The 27,427-nt window shown below is 40.5% G+C and overlaps 1 protein-coding gene and 1 long non-coding RNA gene across 11 annotated transcripts; one reads left to right on the top strand and one right to left on the bottom strand.

Moving 5' to 3' along the window:
• Window positions 1-513: 513 nt before the first annotated feature.
• LOC127907665 (uncharacterized) lies at window positions 514-13,447 on the bottom strand. Its single transcript, XR_008065420.1, has 2 exons — window positions 9,862-13,447; window positions 514-4,190 (listed from the first exon to the last, which is right to left on the bottom strand). It is a non-coding gene; the product is annotated as an uncharacterized LOC127907665 (long non-coding RNA).
• On the top strand, window positions 6,155-26,805 carry LOC118394980 (heterogeneous nuclear ribonucleoprotein C-like). Of its 10 annotated transcripts, XM_052464148.1 has the most exons (10): window positions 7,570-7,781; window positions 7,872-7,963; window positions 15,964-16,124; window positions 17,407-17,690; window positions 17,897-17,981; window positions 18,113-18,163; window positions 22,669-22,835; window positions 23,987-24,100; window positions 24,444-24,583; window positions 26,123-26,805. In XM_052464148.1, exons 3-10 carry the CDS (start codon window positions 16,120-16,122, stop codon window positions 26,237-26,239), a joined length of 963 nt encoding a protein of 320 aa, XP_052320108.1. In that variant the 5' UTR covers window positions 7,570-7,781; window positions 7,872-7,963; window positions 15,964-16,119; the 3' UTR covers window positions 26,240-26,805. The 10 variants fall into 10 exon arrangements, with proteins under 10 accessions (XP_052320109.1, XP_052320108.1, XP_052320113.1 ...); XM_052464149.1 differs by lacking the exons at window positions 7,570-7,781; window positions 7,872-7,963 and adding an exon at window positions 6,155-7,559; XM_052464153.1 differs by having other exon boundaries at window positions 7,570-7,963; window positions 17,425-17,690; window positions 17,897-17,969.
• The last annotated feature ends 622 nt before the right edge of the window (window positions 26,806-27,427 follow it).

The raw sequence follows: 27,427 nt of genomic DNA, 5'->3' as shown, positions 1-27,427 counted from the left end.
TGCAACTGTGACAGGCTACTACAACTTACACACAGTATTTATCCAGAGCCTTGACATGTAATATCACCAGTGTTGAAATAACACTTCTCTATAAATTGAAAGCTTTATTACTAATCAGCCATGTGTGTAAGCTAGGCCTATTCGATATTAAGTTTACTCTGTCATTTTCTGCCAGGCTCCCTCTGGCTTTTGCGGCAGGGGATGAATTACTTTTTTTTGGTAAATATGTGAACATATTTGTTGTGTGTTACAATTGTTTCTTGTTCGGTGCTATGCCTTTTTTGACTCCATATCTATCATCTACCTTTTTGAATGTTGCATGCAACCTGAGATTCGCTGAGCCTAATTACTTAAACGAGAAGCAGACGTTCTGGAACCAAGAAATTCCGGACTCCCTTATCTGGTTAAGGAAAGCCGGATATGTTCAGGGAATCCTGAATTTGTTAAACCATTGTCGTGGAAATGTCCTCTATTTACCAAATCATGGGAGCAAACCACACACACAAGTCAGAGTTAGTTATCAAAGTCCATCTTTAATTATATAAGCTCTATAGCATTTTGACTTTCAACAGTTCAGTATCTCTAATGAAAAGTTGAGAGTCCCCAACATAATGGCAAATGGGTTCCTTTATAGCAAAGATCCACCCCCTCCTAGACGACATGACAAACCACAGGTCTTAGGAACTTACACAAAGAAAGACTTTACTTCAGAGAGGAGTATCCCCTAGCCAGACAGAGTTGGCTATAAATTATCGTTCAGTTTGGTCTCCTAAACAAAGCTCTTATCTCGTCCTTGGTACAAAATGGTACCATGACATTACCCCCACCCTATGATATATATCAAATTGTCATTTAGATAGAACCAATTCTAAATACAACCAATCCTGGACAAACTCACAGAGACACACTGACTGGTACACAGACATTGTGGAGGAAAAGATATGTTTACACATGATGACACTTTGACCTCTCCCCTCTCTGCGGCCCATGCAACTTAGTCTTGACATAGAACAGATAACTGCAACCTCGCCACAGTATTATACAAAAATACCATTCTGATGAGAAGTAACTTATACATTATTTGATGAATATAAAACATCTTACCTATGTTACCAACAAATTCTGATTATTCCCTAACACCATCTTTCAGGAATACCCCCCAGGTTGAGCTTACTCTTTTAAAGCAAGGTCAACACAGATGTTCTCGTTTGACCCACACATTGGTCAAACATTTTGTCTAAAATGTACAGAATGTATAGAAGTCTTCAGCCACCAGAGATGCAAAACATTTGTTTTATTACAACAATTTAAAAATAAGAGCAATTCACCAACAAATCATTACGTTTCACATGGTTGAACAGTGGCTTTTGTATAAACTTGTCCGAGGTCTGGGAACAAACAACAATGTATATCCCAGGTGGTCTCTGTGTCCTTTAGCCATCTTCTGTTATTTATTGAGCGGACGAGGAGTTTGCTAATGCACAAAAGGATCTAGCTACTAGGCTAGAGGCTACCCACATAATAGCTCAAACATACACCACACACACTATTGAAAACCACTTGCTCTTTTTTTTTTATCAGCAAGATAAAGACATGAATAAAGACAAGAATTCAATCAATTATAAAGCCCTTTTTACATCAACAGTTGTTAGTGGTTGCAGGTTTACCTGCCTCATCTGAAGCCTCTTATTTTAGGGTGCTGCTATAGGAAATGTATTTTCTTGGTGACCTAAACATTGACTGGTTATCATCTAGATGTCCTCTCAAGAGGAAGCTTCTTAATGTGACTAATACCTGTAACATAACCCAGGTTATCACTCAACCAACTAGTTTATACCATAGTGTCGGATCTGTGACACATCCTCTTCTATTGATTGCGTCTTCACCAATGATGCAGAGCTTTGCTCCGAAGCAATATCAGCTCCCACTGGCTGTAGCAGTGACCCTTACATTGTGGCAATAACAAGGAAAGCCAAAGTTCCAAAGGTAGGGCCTAAAGTTATCTATAAGAGATCACATTTCTCAGGACTCTTTTGTTGAAGATGTAAAAACATTTACGTTGGTTTGATGTGTATAAGGAGGAGAATCCAGTTGCAGCACTTGGAGTATTTGTACAATTATTCTTGCCAATTGTTGACAAACATGCACCTGTTAAGAAACTAACTGTGAGAACTGTTAGATCCCCCTGGACCGATGATGAATTGAAAATGTGTATAGTTCAAAGAAGTGATGCAAAGGAGGTGACCAACCAGCTCAGCTGATTGGTTGACACATTGTAAATTGAGAAATTTTGTACAAATAAATTATATTACCAAAACAAAAAAACAAGGGGAAAAACTAGAATATCTTAAATGATATTATGGGCAGAAAACCCATTCCATCGTTCATTGAAGTTGATGGGTAATTTTTAACAAAACATTTTGATATGGCCAATCATTTCACCTGTAAAGTAGACAAACTGAGAAGTGAAAGGACAACATTGAACAGTGAACCATCATATTTGTGTATTGAAGATCTAATAATGAAAGAGAAGGATTGCTGTTTTGAATTTGGTCAAGATTGTGTGGAAGAGGTGGGAAAACGGTTGTTGTCCATCAATAATGATAAACCTCCAGGTATAGACAACCTTAACAGGAAACAATTGAGAATGGTAGCAGACTGTATTGCCAACCCTATTTGCTATGTCTTTAAACAACGACTAAAGGAGTGTGTGTCCAAGGCTGTGGAAGGAAGCTGAACTAATTCCACTACCTACAAATAGTAAAGCACCCTTTGCTGGCTTTTAACACCCACCTGCTTTCCTCCTGTCCTTAGCAAACTGATGAAGAGAATTGTGTTTGAACAAATACAATGCTATTTTAAAAAATGAAATAAAAAAGTTAACTACTGACTTTCAGAATCTATATAGGGAAAGGCACTCAACTTGTAGTGCACTGACTCAGATGACTGTCAATCATATGTATATACTGTATTCTATACCATCTACTGCAGCTTGCCTATACTGCATGGCCATCGCTCATCCATATATGTATATGTACATATTCTTATTCATACCTTTACATTTCTGTGTATAAGGTAGTCGTTGTGAATTTGTTAAATTACTTGTTAGATATTACTGCACTGTCGGAACTAGAAGCACAAGCATTTCGCTACACTCACATTAACATCTGCTAACCATGTGTATGTGACCAATAAAATGTGATATGATTTGACACACACAAGCAAGCAAAGAAATACACTACTAAGACACTCCTCTCTGCATCATACTGAGCAGCACCTAACAATTACCCTACCCCCTACACGAAACCGGGTTCGTATCCAAATCCCAACCCTCGCCTCCCCATACACTGATACATCCCACTCTTTCCCTTCTTTGAGCCCATCCCCCTTTTTATTCATGTCTCGTCAAGTCTGGTGTTTTGTTTTGAGTCCTGTTCTGTTATTTTTCTGTTTCATTTCTTTGTTAAAAGACTTTGGGTCCTTGAAAAGCACTACATAAGTCCCATGTATTATTATTATTATTATTATTAGATAAACTGGGACACCATTATTATAGTCTTAATTTTACTGCAATGTCAATCAATTACATTTTGTGTGATTAGGAAACATCTGAGGATTTCAGAAATGTGTTGGGCTAATATGTTGGATAAGATGTCTGAACAGGTTACAAGAAGACAGAAATGCAAAATGTGTCCCACTTTGTTCTGAATTCACTGAAATAACAGTACTAATATCTGTAATAAGAACATTTTTACAAGATATAGTATAACAAGAAGCAAGCAAAGAAAAAACCTGCCGAACCTGAGGGAGTGAATGTTATTTATAATAAGGGTTACATGGAGAAAATCTGACCTCTGAAATGAAAATGGATGGCCCTCCCTTCAGCAAATGTATTTTCCCTAAACCGTCCCTGAATTCTTGAAAAAAAACAAGTGACCCTCCCCTATACCCAAAATAATAATGAAAATATAAAATGGATAGCAGAGAACATTTCTACCATTTACCCTCACTTCTTGGACAGACCAGAGCCTTAGAACTGCAGTTTTAGAAACTGTTCTATGTCCTGTAAGCATTGCATAGCAAAGCAGGACTTTTGATAGCGCACAGGGCTGTGGTCCAGAAGGTTGTGTGTTCCCATATCGCTGTGGACAAGCGTAGGGTTGGAAAGATCTCCTTATGTATTTGCAGGTCTGAGAAAAAAAAATAGCCTTTTAGAAACATTTCATGCAATTGCATTTGATTGTACATATCAGAATCTTTTTTTTAATGCCATACACATGACAGAAATTACAGGCTAAGAATGGACAGCGATAGGTCTGTGTTCATCTTATCATTTTTCTCCAACTCCAAATCAGTGTGTCTTGTTTGCAACGAAACTGTCCCTGTTTGCAAATGATTACATCTGAGATGTCATTAGGAATCTGAGCATAGTACTGTCAAAAGTTAGGCCTACCGATGCAAAAATATTTAGGCTTGAAAGGATCTGCCCCTTTTTTTCAATTTTCGCCTAAAATGACATACCCAAATCTAACTGCCTGTAGCTCAGGCCCTGAAGCAAGGATATGCATATTATTGATACCATTTGAAAGGAAAAACGTTTGAAGTTTGTCTAAATGTGAAAGGAATGTAGGAGAATATAACATATTAGATCTGGTAAAAGATAATACAAAGAAAAAAACAACTTAAAAAAATAATAATTGTACCATCTTTGAAATGCAAGAGAAAAAAGGCATAATTAATTATTCTAGCGCAGACGCAATTTAGACTTTGGGGGGGAGAGAAGGGGGGTGAGAAGGATTACACTAGATGGCAACACTGTAAGTGCAAAGTTCTAGAGTGATCCAGTGAAATCTTGCATATCTATTCAAAATGTTGTATCAAGACCAAATGTGCCTAATTGGTTTATTCATACATTTTCAAGTTCATAATTGTGCACTCTCCTCGAACAATAGCATGGTATTCTTTCACTCTAATAGCTACTGTAAATTGGACAGTGCAGTTCAATTAAGAAGAATTTAAGCTTTCTGCCCATATCAGAAATATATCTATATCCTGTGAATTTTTGTTTTGTTTCTTACAACCTCATGCTAATCACATTAGCCTACGTTAGCTCAACCATCCCGCAAATGGGACACCAATCCTGAAGAAGTTCTGCTGGCTACTAGTTGAAGCTCGCATCCACTACAAGACCATGGTGCTTGCCTACGGAGCTGTGAGGGGAACGGCACCTCAGTACCTCCAGGCTCTGATCAGGCCCTACACCCAAACAAGGGCACTGCGTTCATCCACCTCTGGCCTGCTCGCCTCCCTACCACTGAGGAAGTACAGTTCCCGCTCAGCCCAGTCAAAACTGTTCGCTGCTCTGGCCCCCCAATGGTGGAACAAACTCCCTCACGACGCCAGGACAGCGGAGTCAATCACCACCTTCCGGAGACACCTGAAACCCCACCTCTTTAAGGAATACCTAGGATAGGATAAGTAATCCTTCTCACCCCCCCCCTTAAAAGATTTAGATGCACTATTGTAAAGTGGCTGTTCCACTGGATGTCATAAGGTGAATGCACCAATTTGTAAGTCGCTCTGGATAAGAGCGTCTGCTAAATGACTTAAATGTACTTCTGTGGCTTAACCCAACGAGGGAAGGTCACAATTGTTTTTCTAAAAGCTGTCTGGGTTTAAACATATTCTATTGTACAGAAAGTGAATATCTTAATCAATTGATAGTGACAGAATTAGATTACTTCCCATGCAAGTCAATGTTTTGTCTCCTCTGCTGTAGAAAGTTGTAGCTCAGCCTCTGAATGTAAAAGAAACTAACAATGATATCATCATATGCATCGGAGTCACGTCTCTCCCAGGTATTTTACAGCTTGTTTCTAACAAAGCATTGTAGACCAAAGTGCTGTTATATAATTGGATCAGTTTTGTTGTAAGCTAACAAAGGAAAGGGTAGGTCTGTGCTTTTTGCCATTTTCTAAAGTAGGCATATGGCATACCCTCTCATACTCCCTCAATTTGAGTCTTGGTTTTAATTTAACAGCCCTTCACTGACACAGAGATAGACTATTTTACGGTGGGTGGAGGAATACAGGCTGCTATATGAAATCTATGGATATAGCAGCCTATAGCCTAATTGTATCTGTCAAATAGGTAGGCCTACCTCTTATTTCTTAAATAGGAAGAAACAAGCTTCAACACAAAGCCCTCTTGTTGTTAGTACGTCTCTAAAATAAGAGGGTTTAAATTAATTATGCCTACTGCAATTTGCCTACTTTCAGCACCGTGAGTTGTCCATTTCCGATTGATTGTGCCCAGTTGCTGCTTCAAGTTTCAGCACCACAATGTAAATTACTCGAATCTGGCTTATTGTGAGGTCAATAACTCTGATAAATAGGCCTACATCATGAGCAAGAAACATATTCCTCATCTTCACACTCTCCTTCTCAAATTGAGCAGAACATAGGTTATAGGCTAGTCCAAAATAAATGTTTTGGACAAGGCCTAATTAAAAACAATTTTTGGAAGAAGCCTTTGACTCCTCTTGAACTGCCACTGTAGGCCTACACAGCACAGCCATTGGTTAGGCAGTGCACACACAAAAAAATTGATCAGCAAGAGCAGAGCAGGCCGGGGCTCAGGGTTGGAATATCCATCCCTTACTGTGGTATGCATAGTTCAGTACATTGCGCAAGTAGGCCTACGGCAAGTATTTATTCTAGTCAAATATGCTGCAAAATACTAAACCCTCCCCTTGACTGAAATTGAAAAAGCACGACCCTCTCCCATTCCTAGTCTTGTAAAATCCATGAATTAGGGCCTAATGAATTTATTTCAATTGACTGATTTCGTTAAATAAACCTTAACGCAGTAACATCTTGATATTTGTGCATGTGGGGTTTATAGTTCAGTGTATTATTATTATTATTATTAATGTAATCTTTATTTAATTAGGCAAGTAAGTTCTGAAATTCTTATTTACAATGACGCCCTACACCGGCTAAACCCAGACGACGCCGGGCCAATTGTGCCCTGCCCTGTTGGACTCCCAATCACAGCCGGCTGTGACACAGTCTGGAATCAAACCAGGGTGTCGGTAGTGACGCCTCAAGCACTGAGATGCAGAGCCTTAGACCGCTGCGCAACTCATGAACCCTATTATAAACAAATGTTTTGTGTGTGTGCGTCGTGAGAAATTCTTTGGAAAGAAATTGCGTCCCCCAAATTGGAATACCACTGCTGTTGAGAGAGGTCTTGCGATTTGAACACAAGCTTGACCCTGATCAACACGACCTATCAGCTGCAAGGTTATAACAAAAAAAGCAGGTGACAGACATTGTAATCAACCAATGACAGGAACGGCTTGGGTTTTATAACGAGCAGCCAATCAGATTTGATAGGTGTCTACTAAAGCGGATTTAGTCAGATAGCGAGAGGCCCGATTCGCCCGATAAGTATACCAAGTGCCCCCCACGCCCCTTTTTTTTTTTTTTTTCCCCCCCTCTGGAGGACTATGAGAAGTGTCGAATTTGGTCAACTAAACATGGAATTGAATTCGATACGTGAGGCTTATTTGATCGATTACTCGTTTCTTAATGTTTATGTTGTTACACATTCTGATATAGGTGGGTCCACGTGGCATTCCAGTAACTTTGAGAAACGATTTTATTTCAGAGTTGTGTCCGTCGTTCACACGCGAATCAGCCCTCTCATTGGCTAGAATGTTCCCACCTGATCGCGCCTCCATTCTACCTTTGCGGACATGTAATTCCATTGTTAGAGCGGTCAGTCGACGATCTTGTCAATATAGATCATATTTGATTTAATACATGTCTTGACTCCCTCCCCTTTATGTGCTGCGCCATTTCGTGCAGGGTGTAACCAGTTTCTTATAGCTACAAGAAGAGTACCTCAGCACTATATTGACATTTTGCTGAAATAAGTCATTTTAACCTTTAAGCTCCTGGTGAGTATTTTGATTCAAGACTGTTTTGATTTTTTTTCTCTGACTGCAATATCTTTGGAATTTTAATTTTTTAACGCCATTTATTTTTCTATTTGAGCGAGCGGTTAGCTATCACAGAGTTTCGAAACATACTGATGTACTTACTGACTTTGGTTCCATTAGCGTTTTAGCAAGCTAGCTAGCTAGTTGGCCCGGCAAAATGCTGGCTAGAAGGATCCTTAACATTTTTGTTAGCTTTTTTGCCATCTCTTTTGTTGTCTTGCAAATTGAGTTCATGATTGTGTAAGCCGAGCTAGTTAAATTTTTATGACTATCTGCGAATAACGCGCTCTGTCTGGACAATAACACGCTGCACTGCAGCCGTTTTGCAGCTAACGTTAGTTTGGCTGGTTAACTTTAGCTTGCAGCATAGCTAACTAGTTAACCTTGTGGAATCTGTTTTTAACGCTAACATTTTTTTTACTAGCAATCTTCCCGGTTGAACCTTGATTTTGGCCGGTGGTGGTTTTTACATTTTTGTGATTGATTAGCTGGTTTTGAAGTCCTTGGATATCCACAGAAAGACTGATACAGGAACACTATTTTTGCGGGAATTATTTTTTTCTGCAAGGAAATGCTGGTTGGCCACCTTTCTCTGGACACGTTTTTCACATAGTTACATAATTTATATTTTACTTCGATAATATTAACAATGTGGCAGAAAACAAGGACATGTGTACTTTTTGTTACCGCTAATTAAACGTTACTTTATGAATAATGCAGTTATGTACTCTGTCCTTACTCAGTCTCACTTTGCTAGACCCTAAACCAAGGTATAGCTAGCTAGATAACAGCTTTTATATTAATGTTGTATTACAGTGCGCAGATTGTGAGTTTACTTAGATCTTCCTGGCTAGGGGTGTGTTTTTCAAACTGTTCCAGATGGAATAGTAATTATTTTAATATACCTGATTTGATCAAGTTGCATAGTTGACTAAACTAGTGCTAAAGGTATCGGTAGGTGCAGCTCAAACGACATTGACTGTCCACTCTCCATTTTGATAATAGCTAGTACAGTAGTTTACACATTTACTTGGAAGTGGTGCTTTCCCTCAGGCCCCTCCCTGCCAGAGACCTCGGCATTGATTGATCAGGTTGTTGGTGTGTTTAATTATTGGGACAAGTGAAGAAAAAGTTCCACTTTATATTTGTCATACTAATTGTTATTTGAAACGGTATTTGTCGTACACGTTTAAGCTAGAAGTGTAATTCGAACTTTAAAATGTGCGTAGAGGTCAGGACCATTGTGCTTTGTAGACAACTTTTTTGACATCTTTTATACTTTTATTAATTACTTGTGTGCCCCCTGGCAGGATTGAAATGAACACAACTTTCATTTACCTTGTGAAATACTTAAGTACAAAACTCTGTTTTGGATGAGACTTTGCTTTATGACCAATTATCCTATTTACACGTAGTCAATTTGTAGTGTTTCTGACTCGTATCTATTCCTCATATGCTGTTATCTAAATGAGGTTTTAGGAGCAATCGCTCTTAGCTTTTTGTCCAATTTTTAAAGGGATTTATTTCTTCAACATTCTAACATTATGACTAAACCGTCTCAGTGTGTGCATGTTGATTTGTCTCCCCCTAGACACATTCATGGACATTTAGTTAGCTTGCTGTTGCGTAATAATTTGTCCTGGGAGATAAACATTGGGTTGTTTTACCTGCACATTAGGGATGCATCGATATATATATATTTTTTACCGATATCCAATATTTTCCTCGCCAAAAAAAACAATACCGATTTATTTAAAATTTAGTTGGTTGAAACGTTCTGATCAAAAAGTTGTTTTGTTGGCATTTACGTATGTCCCCATTACCAGTAAAACAATCAACCTATTTATTTCAATTACTTGCTGTTTCATTGTTCATTTCTTCAGTCGCAAACCAGGATTTCAAGCAGTAAAGTTTCAGGTTTGTCCGTGGCCTCTTCCTCTGTGTCACTGTCCGTTTCCATCTTGTCCAGCTGTGTAACATTTCATGTAAACCCTGGTTCTTGCATTGAAGTAGCGGTCCTTGTACGTAGCATCAAGCATGGTGGCGACACCGTAAAGAGGCTGAGAGAATGCCACGGAATCGCTTGTTCACAGCCTCTGGTAGAGTACTTTTGCAATTTGTGATAACTGGAAGCTTTGAGCAGGCATTTCAATACCATGACAGAGGATATCACATCTGCTGCAGACGCAGTTGTTCGAATGGAGCTAGCGTGTTCATGTTCTCAAATGCCATTGAAATGGCAGCAGCGGTATGAGAACCAGCACATTCTTGAGCATGCATACAGCTTTCCTCAGTACGAAATCCTCGTCGACCTACTGTGCTCACGGGGGTGACAATCGCTGGTCTAGATGTCAGTCATGAAGCTAATAGCGGTGACACCCATAGCATGTAGCTCATGGATGTGCTTTCCAAAAATACTGTGAAACTCCGGTTGAACAACATCTGAAAAATAGCGCCTAATTGGTAGTGTGTACCGGGGCTCGAGGTGCTTGACCAGTTGGCGAAAGCCAACATCACCCACGACAGAGAACGGTTGATTGTCAAGGACAATTTTTTTTTGCTGAGTCTTTGTAGAATTTGACTCATTTTCAGTCACACCATGTGTTCTCTACTCAAACAATTAATCCACAGATAAAATGGGGAAACCTAGTTAGTTTTTAGTTTCCTTGATTAATCTCTCCTCGTTCATTCTTCTTGTAGATTTTATATGGCTGTTGGCAACAAACTTGAAGGTATATTACCGCCAGCCACCGACTGCCGCGTGGACCTCGTTAATCTTTCTATCACTCACGTGGGTAGCCTGTTTGGGTTTGCTACAACTGTCTTCATCTAGGAAGACGTCAGTCAGAGCTTTACCATGGTAACGGCCTGTCCCTTAAAGTGCCAGCTGAAAATGTTTCTCAACTAATGTTTGTGCTTGATTGAGCATGCATCACTCCTAAAAACGTGTATTCATTGTTCTCCTAGGTTGAATTATGTGTCTACATTTCAATTTATGCACCTCATGTACTCCTTGTAAAAAATGTCAGCGTAGAGCCTCGAACTATAATAATAAGCTGTATCACTCAGCTTTTTGGCAGGGCAGGCTTGATGTTCATTTTGAGCCGTTTCTGTTTTTATTATTGGCTCTGAATTATTTCTTAACATACATTGGTTAGAAGACGCAGGTCAATTAAAAAAAAAAAATGAAATTAAGCGATATACCTTTTTTTTATTTTTATCTAGGCAAGTCAGTTAAGAACAAATTCTTATTTTTAATGACATCCCACTGTTCCTAGGCCAACTGCCTGTTCAGGGGCAGAACGACAGATTTGTACCTGGTCAGCTCGGGGGTTTGAACTTGCAACCTTCCGGTTACTAGTCTAACGCTCTAACCACTAAGCTATCCTGCCGACCCATTACTTATTACTAGTAGTACATTTCTTTTTTTTGAAACATTAGAAAGCGTGCTCATTTCTTGTGTGCAATTATTGAGAAAATAATATTTTGTCTAATTAAAAAAAGAAATCTACCTGCCACAGTGGCTGGTGGACCTAAGTTAATTTCCCACCCTGATTCCATTCACTGTGAACAATGCAACTTTTGACACATCTACTTTGACAAGTTTCCCAACAAGTTCAACAATGTTAGTGTGTGGTATCTTCCTCCACTTTGCCATTCAAATCTGGAATCCGAACAACTTTTACAGATCTAGAGGTACACACGTTTTCAGTGTTCAAAAGGTCATGGATAATCCTGGAAAAGTCATGGAATTTTTAAATAGTGTTTTCCAGGCCAGGAACATTTTTGGAAAATCCTACCAGTTTTGGAGAAGTTATGGATATTAATTTCTGTTAATGTAATTTAAGCATAGTTTAAAATATTGTATCAATTAAATAAAAATCTACGTAGCAGCCAGGATCAGAATGACACTTTATCGCATCTGTTTATGCACATAACCTGCATGTGTGCAAGACGAGTAGGCCGTTGCTCAAGGAGAGAGACAATCGGACATAACAGCACCAGGTAGACCTATATAGCCTATACAATATGATAGAGAACAGACTAACTAGGCAGCCAATTCAAACATATATTGTACCCTATAGTTAGCTGTTATTAGCATGTATTTATGTTTTTGTCATGTCCCCAAAACTTTCCACTGACACTCCTGAATAAGGCCATACAAAGTTGATTAATTTAAATGATATATACAATGTTGATTAATTTGAACCAGTGTTTCCCAACCCTGGTCTTCGAATACCCCAACAGTACACATTTTTGTTGTAGCCCAGGACAGACACAACTCATTGATTCGATGACAAGTTGAATCAGGTGTGCTTGTCCAGATTTACAATGAAATGTGTACTACTCCAGGACCAGGGTTGGGGAAACACTGATTAAAAAATATTTTTGACTAAACAAATTATTCACTTCGCCATTGTATTATTTGCGATTTGGTTCAATCTTGATGAATCGTAATGTGAAACAAAATAATAATTTGTAAATTGTGACCAGTAATTTTAGGGAAAAGGATTACATGTAGCCTTTTGGATTATGTGGCTTCAAAACTTGTTATAGATACTTCCAGTTGATTTGGGCATTCAATGTATTGGACATTGCAACTCAATAGATGCTTCTCAGTCTGTAAAATAAACACTTATAAAGTAGCTAAAATTGACTAAATTCCCTGTACATTTGTGGGCTTGCTTCAGCTGAATAGAATGATTTGTAGCCTACCACAGCCATTTGATCTTTGATATAAAATTAGTGAAGCACCAAGATGGAATTTGTACGATTCCAATATTTTCCTTGTAAAATTTTTTTTTAAAAAGTTCCAGATATTTTAACATTTTAGCGGCATTCTAGTACAGTTAAATAGTTAGATCACTGCGTCCATGTGTGTTAAGGCACTAAAGCTCGGTGCCAGATGCATCCACTACAGTCCCTGATTCGAATCCAGGCTGTATCACATCCGGCCGTGATTGGGAGTCCCATAGGGGGGTGCACAATTGGCCCAACGTTGGCCAGGGTAGGCTGTCATTAAAAATAAGAATTTGTTCTTCACTGACTTTCCTAGGTTACACACACACCACGCTGACCCAATAGTTATTTTGTTGGCATTTACGTATGTCCTCATTTTACCAGTAAAACGTAATCAAAACGCATTTATTTTGCTTGCTGTGCTGTTTCGTTCAGTTTCATTCTCAACCAGGATTTTATCATACAGTACATGTCAAGCAGTGAAGTTTCAGTTCTGTCTGACCGTCTCCTCTCTTCCTCTGTGCGCACTGTCACTGTCCGTTTCCATCTTGTCCAGCTGTGTATGTAACATTTCACGTAAACCCTGTTGCTTGTCTGCATCGAAGTAGCAGTCGTGATGTGATAGACTGGATTCAAACCGGGGACTGTAGTGATGCCTGCTATGTGTGTACTATTTAACTGTTCTAGAATGCTTAAAATGCTGCTAAAATTTAATCACTCAATTTATTTTTTGGCAAGGAAGATATCGGCCAAAAAATGTAATATCGGTGCATCACGAGTCTATGCTACATCAAAACTATGAAATAACATGTATGGAATCATGTAGTAACCAAAAGTGTCTCAAATCAAAATATATTTTGTGTTTGATATTATTCAAAGTAGCCACCTTTGACAGCTTTGCACACTCTTGGAATTCTCTCAACCAACTTCACCAGGAATGTTTGTGTATGCTTCTCCTTCACTGCAGTCCAACTCATCCCAAACCATCTCAATTGGGTTGAGGTCGGGTGATTGTGGAGGCCATGTCCTCTGATGCAGCAGCTCTCCTGTCAAATAGACTTCACACACAGCCTGGAGGTGTGTTGGGTTATTGTCTTGTTGAAAAGCAATTGATAGTCCCACGAAGCGCAAACCAGATGGGAAGGCGTATTGCTACAGAATGCTGTGGTAGCCATGCTGGTTAAGTGTGCCTTGAATTCTAAATAAATCACTGACCGCATCACCAGCAAATCACCATCACACCACCTCCATGCTTCTCGGTGGGAATCACACATACGGAGATCATCCTTTCACCTACTCTGCGACTCACAAAAACATTGTTTGGAACCAAAAATCTCAAATTTGGACTCATCAGACCAAAAGACCAATTTCCACTGGTCTAATGCCCATTGCTCATGTTTCTTGGCCCTAGCCATGTCTCTTCTTATTTAGTAGTGGTTTCTTTGCAGCAATTTGACCACGAAGGCCTGATTTCACGCAGTCTCCTGTGTCTGTTACTTTAACTCTAGCATTTATTTTGGCTGCAATTTGAGGTGCAGTTAACTTTAATGAACTCATCCTTTGCAGCAGAGGTAACGGTGGGTCTTCCTTTCCTGTGACGGTCCTCATGAGAGCCAGTTTCATATCGCTTGATGGTTTTTGCGAATGCACTTGAAGAAACTTTAAATTCTTAATGTTCCGGATTAACTGACCTGTAATGTCTTAAAGTAATGATGGACTTTCTTTTCACTTTGCTTATTTGAGCTGTTGTTGCCATAATATGGACTTGGTCTTTTTTACCAAATCTTCTGTATACCTTGTCACAACACAACTGTTTGGCTCAAATGCATTAAGAAGGAAAGAAATTCCACAAATTTACTTTTAACAAGGGACACCTGTTAATTGAAATGTATTCCAAGTGACTACCTCTTGAAGCTGGCTGAGAGAATGCCAAGCTCGTGCAAAGCTGTCAAGGCAAAGGGTGGCTATATAATTTTTTTAACCTTTTTTGGTTACTACTATGTTATTTCATAGTTTTGATGTCTTCACTATTTTACAATGTAGAAAATAGTAAAAATAAAGAAACCCTTGAATGATTAGGTGTCAAATTGACTGGCACTGTACTTACATGGACGTTTGGTTAACTCATGGAGAAGTCATTAAATTCCATTTTTCAAAATGTGTATGAGCCTTGTTTTATTAACCGCATGAAATCTTTGCAATAACTGCCGTTTTAAAAAAAAAATTTTTTTACAACTTTTCCAACAAGTTAGATGACAACTTGGGTATGAAATCTTTTCAAATATGAGTCTGCTTTTCAAATATGAGCACCTCTTCCACTACCACAAACATTTTAAGTGCTAAAGCAAAGCCCCAACCTGTTTTACTTCATGTGAAATTATCATCCTAATACAGGTTAGGTGAGGGAATTTGTACGTGTAGGTAGGGGTAAAGTGCATAGATAACAAACCAGTGAGTAGCAGCAGTGTAAAAACAAGGGGGGTGGGGGTATACCTGCTCTGACAAATGTTAGATTTGTCCACTTGGGTTGCTTGAAACAATGGAGTCGGGACCTTCAGCTCTACAGTACTAACACCAAGTCCCTGAAGTGCACACCACCCCACACAGTGCTGCTGAAGGCCCATAAGCAGCTTGAGTGTTCTAGTGCCCCCTGCATAGAACATTCCCTGTTGGAAATCCTCAAAAGTAGGCATAGGCCTGCTTGTCCTCTCTTACGTTCAGACTATTTAGCTTCTCAGTGTGTTCATGCAACATAACGTTCCAATGTTATTTCCCTGTGTGCATCACACATGCCTGCTCATCTGGTACTTTTTATGACTCCTCAGCTATTATCACATTACTTCCTATTGCTTATTCCCTTAATTGCAATTAGAGCTAAGCATGTCTATGCCCACTGTCTGTCGCTGGAACTTAGTCTTGCAATGGATGCCTGACCTGTAATAAAATAAAATCTATCAACATATTGCTGCTGTTGCATAATCTGTCATTAAAAGTACCTGAAGTATATTGCGTCTCTTAAACAAGTTGATAGGCTAGGCAGTTACACATCAATAGCAGAAAGTGTCCCCTGAATGTGCTCCTCCATAGGATTGCCCAGAACCCTGTTTTGCTCTGCATTTGGCTCATAATTGAATTATGTACAAAACCCAACCAGGTAAGACTGTAATAACCCTGTACATACAATGTCACTGAGGTGTGTTCTCTGTCGCCCGCCTCAGTATAAGTCGTGGGGGCGAAGTTCTGCGTTCTGAGAGGGTGCTGATGAAGTTGTAGTTTTTGCTGAGAGCACCCAAGACACCAGCCCGCACACACTGGCCCTGCGCTCAGTGTCAGAACTGACTGACAGACAGACGATCGCCCTGCACACAGACGCTATGGAGTGAGTGGTTATTTAACCCCCAGTGGTTGTTAACGTCTCCTTTTTTGACACTCAGGTTGTATGCAGTGCCAGTGAGATCTCACTCCCTAATGTCCGATTGTGCCCAAACTCCTTTGCTCAGCTTTCCTTAAATTAACACATGTGCCACTAGTATTATAAGCACCTAATTTGTACACACTCAAGCCCTTTCCCGACCATATGCTTACAGTGCTAAATCGTAGCCCATGGCGTGACATTCTCAATGTTCAAGCACTTATCCATTTACTACTTTGAGACACTTGTTAACTATAGATGTGCAATTCAGGCAATATGAAACAAACCCTGCAACAACCTGCTACAGGTGGATTGGAAAACACACATTGCCCCCTTCCACACTGCTGTTGTCTGAAGTCATGGAAACACGTGTGCATCCGTTTCTTCCTGGAAATGTGAATTGTATTAAGCTATTGAATGAGTTTTGGTTTGTGTATGAAATGGGGCGTGCAGCTTCTGTATGTCTGCATAAATACGACGTCATGGTATTTTTCACATATGGTAATAGAAGTTGTCTGATTACTTATTGTGCTTATCCTGGATCTTTTTTTTTTTTACAGCAGGACCTCCTGGATTTGTGCCATATGCACAACACTAGACATACGTACCATATATGTACTGCCAATATTAAAGGGATACTTTGGAATTTTGGCAATGAGGCCCTTTATCTACTTCCCCAGAATCAGATTAACTTGTGGATACCATTGTTATGTCTCTGTGTCCAGTATGAAGGAAGTTCGAGGTAGTTCTCCGAACCAATGCTAACTAGTGTTAGCATAATGACTGGAAGTCTGTCAGTATCTACTATACATACTATCAGAATGCGCAATGACAAAGTCTATGGGTAACGTTAGTTAGCATTGGCTCGCAAAACTACCTTGAACTTCCTTCATACTGGACACTGAGACAGCAATGGTATCCACAAATGAACCTGACTATGTGGAAGTAGATATAGGGTCTCATTGCCAAGATCCAAAGTATCCCTTTAAGGCTAATGTTTGTTACATTACCAACACAAGGGACATCAAAGACGGATTTTAAGATACGCCACAAACACATTTGTGCAAGCTACATGGCTGGAGCATGAGATGCTTAAACTATTTGACATATTTTGGTGATACTGTTGGTATAATATTACGCTGAACAAGGTCAACCGTGTTCATTCGGAACATTCCTTGACACTCGTTTGTATATAAAGATGGTTGAGTAGTTTTATCTTGTATTGACAGTTAATAATTGGTTTCACCAGTCTCCCCTCCTCCACCAGTCTGTCCCCCACCACCAGCAGCCTGATGGCCAGCAACGTGACCAACAAGACGGACCCGCGCTCGCTGAACTCGCGGGTCTTTATCGGGAACCTCAACACGCTCCTGGTCACCAAGGCAGACGTGGAGGCAATCTTCAGCAAGTACGGCAAGATCGTGGGCTGTTCTGTGCACAAGGGCTTTGCCTTCGTACAGTTCGCCAACGAGAGATGTGCCCGGGCCGCTGTAGGGGCCGAGGATGGACGCATGATCGTGGGACAGGTGCTGGGTAAGGACTAAAGCCAGCCTGGGGCTGGTGAGCAATGCCTCAAACTCACGGTTCTATGGGTATTGTGCAAAACTGACCTGACCATACCCGACCTGCTTGTGGAGAATTAAGATTTTTTTTTTTTTAAAGGTGCCTCTGTAATAGACTGAATATGAATAAAGATTGTATTTCCAACTGCCAACTAAGACTATCTCTCTCTTCCTCAGACATTAACTTGGCTGGAGAACCCAAACCCCACAGGTCAAAGACCGCAAAGCGCTTGGCGGGAGAAATGTACAGGTCTGATTCAATGTAAAGAATCCCATTTTTAAATATCTAATATTTTGAACCTCCTCTGGGTCTCCAAATCTTACTCTGACAATTCCTCTTCTCCACTGTATACGTGTATCTTGTTTTGACAGCTCTTTTTCTTCTCCCCACAGTAGTCCCACGTTTGATCTGGACTATGACTTCCAGAGAGATTACTATGACCGGTGAGTCCAGTGCTTTGTCTGTTCCCACATCCTATGTTTTAGCTCTATTTTACCTATACTGAACAAAAATATAAATGCAACAATTTTACAAATTTTACTAACAGAGTTACAGTTGGGGCTGTTTTCGGTGCGTATTACCGCCACACACACACACACGAATCATGAAGGCAGTCAAATTCCATGTGACCGTTTAGTCACGGTAATTAGGCTTCTCCAAGCTCTGATGCTGGTCATTAGGAGCCTACCAAACTTGCTAACTGCCGGGTACTCAGCTCTCTGTCCCTCTAATCACTCTGACATCAATACAAATGTATTCGAAAATCTAATCAAACACTTTGAGAGCTCATATTGCGCAACATTTCAATAGGCTATGCAATTGTCTGAAAACGGAGTGATGCCCTCTACTAAAAATAGGAGGATCAGCTTTCTATAGGCTCGGCCTATTATATTTATTTCTCAACTTTCCTAATATTAAGCACGTTGCTTATATTTACAACAGAAGTATAGCCTGGCTGGCATGAAAATAAACCACGGGGAAAAGCGTCCTATTTAAGTGCAAAGATTACATGTATTTTTATCCCACTGCCCCTGTTTCGATACAGGTGCATGATAATGATCCATTCTAAATCAAAACAAATTTCACACATATTATTTAGTATATGTAAAGACCAGATTCAATCAAGAATATTCTGACAATATAAGCCTATTACTTGTGAATGATGCCCAGCATAAAAAACAATGCCTTTTTTTGAGACCTTTTTCGGTTCATAGTCCCAAACCTCATGTAACCTTTCCCATAGCCATATGTTTTAATAAGGTTTGTATCACAACTAAAGTGGCAAAATAACTTAAGCACATTAATCCGCTTTACAAGGGGTGTAGAGCCTAACTGGCATACATATGCCACGTGTGAATTTCAAGTTTGGGGAATATCATTTTCACCATAAAAATATACTTTTGATAATGGTGTTTTCCGCGAATGGAATATGCGCGCATATAGCCTTCTACCCTGTGTGCATTGCTGCACTTATAATGTGAAAAAATAGCCTAATAGTTTATCAACATTTTAAGCTAAATGTTCTGATCTGTTGCATCACCCATATTGTGTAAAAAATGTTTTTGGATGGTCATGGTTGTATTAATTTGGGATCTATTGCATCCCACAACTGTCCCAGACTATTTTTGGAATATTTATTTCTCACACAGAATAGAATAGGTCAACCTATGTACTATGCGGGATAGTAGATTGACATAGGCTAGTGCTTTTGCTGTTCGTTAGGCCTACTCATCTTGTTGGCTGACAAAGGAAATGTGGACAGTTCTTCCAATATCTTCAATATGCACGTCGGAACGGGATAAGGACGCTCGCAGTTGATGACTTTTCCTAGAGTGACCAACATTAGAAAACGTGAAACATCGCCTTTGTTCATATTTCCATGAAGGCTGTACACCACCAGGGTATAAAGATTGTCTTCGGGTCAATTTTGACCCGGCAGTTATAAAATTATTTATACACCACAAAGACACACACACAGAGAAATTGAGATTGTGTGCTACTGATTGAACTCAGCCAGTATCTCCTGAAGAGGAAGATCACCATGGTTGGCACAGTTAGAAAGAACAATTCTGAGCTCCCTCCTGCACTCCTTGCAACAAGGGGGAGAAAGGCCTTCTCATCAGTTTGCCTTCACCCCCACCACCACTAGTTTCTTACCTCCCAAAGAGGAACAAGAATGTGGTCCTCCTGAGCACACTGCACAAAACGGCTGAGATCGGTGATCGTGAGGACAGGAAGCCAGCCATTATACTGGACTACAAACACAACAAAGGAGGCGTGGACAACCTGGATACCGTGATTGCATGAGGATGGTTGCCCGCTGGCTCCTGGTCATCTTCCATAACATCATTGATGTGTCCTCATACAATGCCTTCGTGATATGGAACAAGATCAACCCTGACTGGATGCGGAACAAGAGGAGGGTGTTCCTGGAGCAGCTGGGAAAGGCACTTGTAACCCCACACATTCAGAGGGAGTGCCTGCCCCGCACAGCAGCCTCTGCAGCACTTGTGAAAGCTGTTCAGCTGGGGCAGGCACTCCCTGCAGCTGGGGCAGGCAAGAGGAGGAGATGCAAATTCTGCCCCCTCAAAGAAGGACTGTAAAATAAATACTATGTGCTGCACATGTGAGAAATACATCTGCAAAGACCATGCACACACACTTGCATATTGTCCTACATGTGCTGATTAGAGTTTATTGATTTTTGTTTTGTATCTTATTTTAATCATATTTATTGTTCATACACCTTGTGGGTGGGGGCAATGTTGTTTTTTAATTGGGAGAAGACTAGTATGTTGTAGTTGAGCTCCTCATTGTACAGTATATAAGAATATATCACTATGTTGCAAAAAAGTTCCAGACTGTTTCCCTTCAATAAAATGCATTCTAAACTACTTTCTGCAAATTTCTACTACTTTCTTAGGCTATACAACTGCTATCTCTGTCACGCCTTGGTCTTAGTATTTTGTGTTTTCTTTAATTATTTGTTCAGGCCAGGGTGTGACATGGGGTTATTGTATTGGGGTTTTTGTAGGCATTGGGATTGTGGTTGATTAGGGGTGTGTCTAGTATAGGCTTGGCTGCCTTAGGCGGTTCTCAGAGTCAGGTGATTCTTGTTGTCTCTGATGGGGAACCGTATTTAGGTAGCCTGGGTTTCACTTTGTATTTCGTGGGTGATTGTTCCTGTCTCTGTGTAGTGTTCACCAGATAGGCTGTAATTAGATTTCACGTTCCGTTTGTTGTTTTTGTATCTTTGTTATTTCATGTATCGCGATTGTTTCATTAAAGACATGAGTAACCACCACGCCGCGTTTCGGTCCGACTCTCTTTCAACAAACGAAGAACGCCGTTACAATCTCTTGCTAAAATATTATTGTTTACACCTATGCAGTAATAATAATAATTGACAGGTGTGTTGTAATAAAAACGAGTGGTGTCCACTGATTAAATGCATTCTTTCTGCATTGTGCAGATGGGAAAACTCCAGATATTCACAAAGTTTGGTGAATGACGGGTTGTTTCTTGATGCAAAATAGATTTGGGGTTTAAAATTCAATGAAGCTTGCTTTTATTTTAGGGGTTGAGTGAAATATACAGAATGTTAAGACTACACAAGGGTTATAAATCTAAACATATAGACCAATGTTTGTAGAACAACTAAAGTTACATTAATAACTCTAAATTAAGCATAAAGGAATAGCCATTTCTTAATCTCTCAAAATAGAAGAGACGCATGTGTGCACTCCCTCATTGGAGAAAATATCCTTTCTATTTCATTCAGCTTTGTTCAATTGTATTCTTCATACTATAAAATAATGCCATGGAATTCTAAGCAAATCTTGTCTGCTAAATGAACTAGTGTAGCCCACAGCCATTTGGCATAGCCAGATCAGGACCTAACATACTCTGAGTTGTCATTATGTTCTTCTGAAATAGACTACACTTTCTTCATATCTTTCTTCTTGAGACCGGTCTAAAATAAATAATAGATTTATCGTGAAGGTGTAGACTATAAATGTAGATGCTCCAAAGGTCCGCATCATTGGCTTGTAGGCTGTGTGGAAGCCAAGAGATGCTAAATGTGTTTATGCTAATTAACGGTCAGGTACCGTGAGATTGACCAGTTATTTGCTTGACAATCACCGGCTGACGAAATGTGACTAGTTCATATATTGAAATAAATAAATTAGGCTCTAATCTATGGATTTCACTTGACTGGGAACACAGATATACATCTGTTGGTCAGAGATACCTTAAAATGGGCCTCACAATCCCGTCACAGTATTTCTGTACATTCAAATTGTCATCAATAAAATGCAATTGTTTTCATTGTCAGTAGCTTATGCCTGCCCATACTATATCTCCACCGCCACCATGGGACACTGTTCACAACATTGACATTAGCAAACCGCTCGCCCACACGACGCCATACACATGGTCTGCGGTTGTAAGGCTGGTTGGACACGACGTCTAAAACCACTTTGGACATGGCTTATGGTAGAGAAAATAACATTAAATTCTAGCAACAGCTCTGGTGGACATTCCTGCAGTCAGCATGCCAATTGCATGCTCCCTCAACTTGAGACATCTGTGGCATTGCGTTGTGTGACAACTGCACATTTTAGTGAATCTTTATTGTTCCCAGCACAAGCTGCACCAGTATAACAATGCTGTGTAATCAACTTTTTGATATGCCACAGCTGTCGGGTGGGTGGATTATATTGTCAAAGGAGAAATTCTCACCAACAGGGATGTAAACCAATTTGTGCACAAAATGAGAGAATGAAGCATTTTGTGCGTATGGAAAATTTCTGGGATATATTTCAGCTCATGAAATATGGGTCCAACACGTGTTGCATTTTTGTTCAGTGTAGATAACTCGATATCCAAGAGGAATTAGTGTAAAGGCAGTAGTCTGTTCATTCATTACTCGCTCTTCTATTCTCAGAGTGTACTCGTACCCATCCCGTGTGCCCCCTCCTCCTCCACCCTTGTCCCGAGCTGTGATCCCATCCAAGCGCCTGCGGATCAGCATGACTGGAGGGGGCAGCCGCCGCAGCAAGGCCAGTTTCTCCTCTTCCTCCAAGAGCAGCCAGAGGGCATCCTCAAGAACAAGTCAGTGCCCAGCCCCCTCTGCTCTAGCCACTCAACTAGCACAGTAAACTTGCACATTGCCCAGTGGACTATTTGTAGCACCTTCATGCAGTACCTGCTGTCAATGCTCACCAGGGACTAAAATTAACACCTGCCAAATGCGGGTAGATTTTGGCATTGGCGGGTAAAGATGTCTATTTCACCTGGCGGGTGGTCAAGAGCTCCACAGTGCGAGCATTTCACTTTCATTTGCGAATAGAAAGTCAAGTATGATCCCATTTATAGTAAAATAAATGCTGCAGTAACTGTTATAAAGTATTTCTGGCCATTTTTGCTTTATACATTTACATTTTACATTTAAGTCATTTAGCAGACGCTCTTATCCAGAGCGACTTACAAATTGGTGCATACACCTTATGACATCCAGTGGAACAGCCACTTTACAATAGTGCATCTAAATCTTTTTAGGGGGGGGGTTCTCTTTATAGCTGGTAAATTAATCGCAAAGCTCTACGAATCATATAATAGCCTATTCCACCTCGCACTGCATCACTTCCTAGCTGGAGGCTGTGTGCATTTGAAGAGCTGAGTGACAGATTCATTTTTAGAAGCTCTGCGCATAGGCATAAAAGTTGGTCTAATTTATTTGAAACCAGTCTACTGAGGTGAGACCTTGTCCTTGTTTCTTGGCTGTTTACATTGTTTTGTTCAGAAGCTAGGTTGTTATTCTATGTTTGGGTTTCAACTGCAAGGGAAGAGAAGACCACGCTTATACTAGTCAGACTCAATCTCACATGCACGAACATGACAAGTTGTGTTACCACGGTAACCTCCCGTCCTTAAAAGGGGCAGCTGAAATGTTTTGTCTCATCTGTGATATTTTGGTTAAGACTCAGGTCACACAATGAAATGAAATAAAAAAATAACCCATTACTTCTTACTAGTAATACATTTATTGTTTTAGGAATAATACACTTTTTTTTTTTTGTATTTTAGAGAGAAAAGAAGTTGTGGCTGGTGGACCAAAGATATTTGTTTTATGCCCTGATGCTCACGGTGCAGTGCTTGAAGGTTACTCTCGCAGCACCGCATACAGAGCTTCATAAGGTATTGGGGTCAATCGCTTAAACCTTTATCAGTCTTCTTTTTTTTTCTCACTCTCTTTCTCTCAGTGAAAACAGATGACCTGCAGACCATCAAGAAGGAGCTGACAATGATTAAACACAAAGTAGACTACCTGCTGGAGAGCCTAGACCGCATGGAGAAGGACCACAGCAAGAAGTCAGGTAGGGCGTAGGAGTGTCACCTTAACCATGTGATCAATGCTTTTATAAAAAGAAAGTCGCACACTATACTCCCAAACATTTAATGTGTATAGCAACCAATGTATTGGCATACAATGCCTCCTTCAGGGTTACATGGTAGATGTTTGAACTAGGTTACGTGGACAGTCAACTTTTATAACATAACATTTTTTAAAAATGAATGAGCTGGTTTGTACTCTGTATGTATACCGGCAATCTCAGCATTCCTATGACTTGTATGTACAGGTAAGTGATTTCATTTTTCAACTTTTGACGACTTTTTCTCTGGCTTGTTTGACCCGGATCGCGCTCTTTCTGCGAGCAGATGAGAAGGGTGCAAAGCCTGAGCCTGGACAGGTGTCCTCACAGCAGCACTGCAGCATCAAGAAGGAGGAGAGCATCAAGAGGGAGAGGGAGGATCTCAACGACTCTGAGGAGGAGGGGGATCTGCTGGAAGAGGAGGAGGTGAGATGGAAGAAACGAGGGCGGGGAAGAGGAGAAAACATATTGATGAATGGCACTATGTTGAAGTGTGTTCAACACTGATCAAAAATGTAAACACAACATGCAACAGCTTTAAAGATTTTACTGTGCTATAGTACATATAAGGAAATCAGTATATTGCAATAAATTAATTTGGCCCTAATCTATGGATTTCACATGACTGTTGGTCACAGATACATTAATAGGTAGGGTGGGGGGCGTGGATCAGGAAACCAGTCGGTATCTGGTGTGACCAATATTAGCCTCATGCACCGCAACATCTCATTTGCATAGTTGATCAGGCTGTTGATTTTGGCCGGTGGAATGTTGTCCCACTCCTCTTCAATGGCTGTGCGAAGTCGCTGGATATTGGCGGGAACTGGAACACAGTCATACACATCGATCGCAAACATGCTCAATGGGTGACATGTCTGAGTAAGCAGGCCATGGAAGAACTGAGACATTTTCAGCTTCCGGGGGGAATTGTGTACAGGTCCTTGCGACATGTAGCCATGCATTATCATGTTGAAACATGAGGTAATGGGGGCGGATGAATGGCACGACAATGGCCCTCAGGATCTCGTCACTGTATCTCTGTGCATTCAAATTGCCATTGATAAAATGCAGTTGTGTTCATTGTCAGTATCTTATGCCTCCCCAAACCATAACACCACCGGCACCATGGGGCACTCTGTTCACAACGTTGACATCAGCAAACTGCTTGCCCACATGACGCCATCTGCCCCGGTACAGTTGAAACTGGGATTAATCTGTGAAGAGCACACTTGTCCAGTGGCCATCAAAGGTGAGCATTTGCCCACTGAAGTCGTTTACGACCCCCGATCTGTAGTCAGGTCAAGACCCTGGTGAGGACAACGAGCACGCAGATGAGCTTCCCTTAGATGGTTTCTGACAGTTTGTGCAGAAATATTTTGGTTGTGCAAACCCAGTGTCATCAGCTGTCCGGGTGGTTGGTCTCAGACTATCCCACAGGTGAAGAAGCCAGATGTGGAGGTCCTGGGCTGGCTTGGTTACACATGGTCTGTGGTTGTGAGGCTGGTTGGATGTACTGCCAAATTCTCTGAAACGACGTTGAAAGGCAGCTTATGGTAGAGAAATTAACATTCAGTTCTCTGACAACAGCTCTGATTGACATTCCTGCAGTCAGCATGCCAGTTGCATGCTCCCTCAACTTGAGACATCTGTGGCATTGCGTTGTGACAAAACGGCACGTTTTAGTGATGTTTTATTGTCCCCAGGACAAGGTGCACCTTTGTAATAATCATGCTGTTTTAATCAGCTTACCTGTCAGGTCGATGGATTATCTTGGCAAAGGAGAAATGCTCACTAACAGGGACCTTAACCAATTTGCACACAATCTGAGAGAACGCGTATGGAAAATTTCTGGTATATTTGATTTCAGCTCATGAAACATGGGACCAACACTATACATGTTGCATTTTATATTTGCTCAGTGTAATTTGAGTATTTATACGCACAGCGCCTAATATGCTCTCGCAGGTGAAGAGTCAACAAAGGGAGGAGGATGATGAAGAGGAGGAGGAGGAGGAGGAGGAAGGAGAGCATGTGGATGGAGACGACGATGGTGACAGTGTCAACGGAGATGAGGACTCTTAGACCACACGCAGACTGATGCACACTTGTACAGACAACGCATCCACATGGCTTCCAGTGGCTCCTCCGACTCCTATTTTAATACCCACACTACTCCGAAACGTGAGAAAACGTCAATGCACACACTCAGAGAACACCTGCCCCGACTACCACCCTTCCAACGTCCCACAGGTCTTTTTTATTTTTCTTGATGCAATTTAGTTTATCCCTGTTTCATCTCACTCCTATCATTGTGTTATTCATTTAGCATGGTCTTGCAGCCAGGTACATTGAAACGAGATGTAGATAGCGAGCGTTATGAAGTGATTTGTTGTGCTGCTGTTGCTCTTTTGACCAGCAGAGAGCAGAAATGGCTGTTCTCTGACCTGAGCCACAAGTCAAACCACCACATTGGCTTTACTAGCATTGGTAATCAATCAATGACAACAACTAAAGATTGAGTGAACGTTTGAAGAAAAAAAAATGTCCACTTGAGTTTGTATGTTCCTGATTTTCATGTCATTACTCTTTTATACTACACGGTCTAAGTTGTACTGTAATAATATATTGCAATTAAATACTCAAATTAATTAGTGCTTCTTTATTTCATTGAAATAGGTTTTCAGATGCACACCTAATTTATCAGGTATTATTGTGTTTGGGTGATAACACGCCAGTTATTTATTGTTGTGTTCTGTGAATCACCAGAGGGCACCGTGTTTGGATATCAGATCACTTTAAACAGTCCCTTCTCATATCCTTTATCATGGTTCCACTTCAAGAACCTCCCAACCAGGCATGCAAACAGATGTGTTGGTGTTCATATAGGTAGTAGGTACACTAGGGCTGTCCCCATTTGCGGAAGCCTAGACTAAAAGCCAATTTATGCTTGATCTGAAAATGTGGTTGGAGTCTCCATATGAAGTGGTGATTTTAGCATGTAAATCTTGGTGGGGCAAGCTCCCCCATATCATTTTTAAAATACATATTTTTAGATGCATGCCAGCAAAACCAATAAACAATGCATTAATTGCACTATACTGAATTGCACTATATGACAAAAGGTGCCCACAACCTGTTAATGCCTACATAAAGCTGTCCCAAGAGCAGAGCCTTCTTTTCAGCACCATGGAGTGAATCCTTACCACTGCTATACCTGGCTATCAGCAGAGCTTTGTCTGGCAGTGAAACAGTTAATTCAGCCTCATTTAC

Source organism: Oncorhynchus keta, chromosome 15 (genome assembly GCF_023373465.1).
Source record: "Oncorhynchus keta strain PuntledgeMale-10-30-2019 chromosome 15, Oket_V2, whole genome shotgun sequence".
Classification (NCBI taxonomy): Eukaryota; Metazoa; Chordata; class Actinopteri; order Salmoniformes; family Salmonidae; genus Oncorhynchus; species Oncorhynchus keta.
The sequence above is the reverse complement of the archived record's forward strand: the minus strand, read 5'-3'. Positions and strand labels throughout refer to the sequence as shown.

Excerpts from the sequence above, each read along its gene's own strand:
- LOC118394980 (XM_052464149.1), top strand. Across the intron at positions 17,691-17,896 it reads GATCGTGGGACAGGTGCTGG|ACATTAACTTGGCTGGAGAA; the intron begins GTAAGGACTAAA and ends TCTCTTCCTCAG. Across the intron at positions 22,836-23,986 it reads GAGGGCATCCTCAAGAACAA|TGAAAACAGATGACCTGCAG; the intron begins GTCAGTGCCCAG and ends TCTTTCTCTCAG.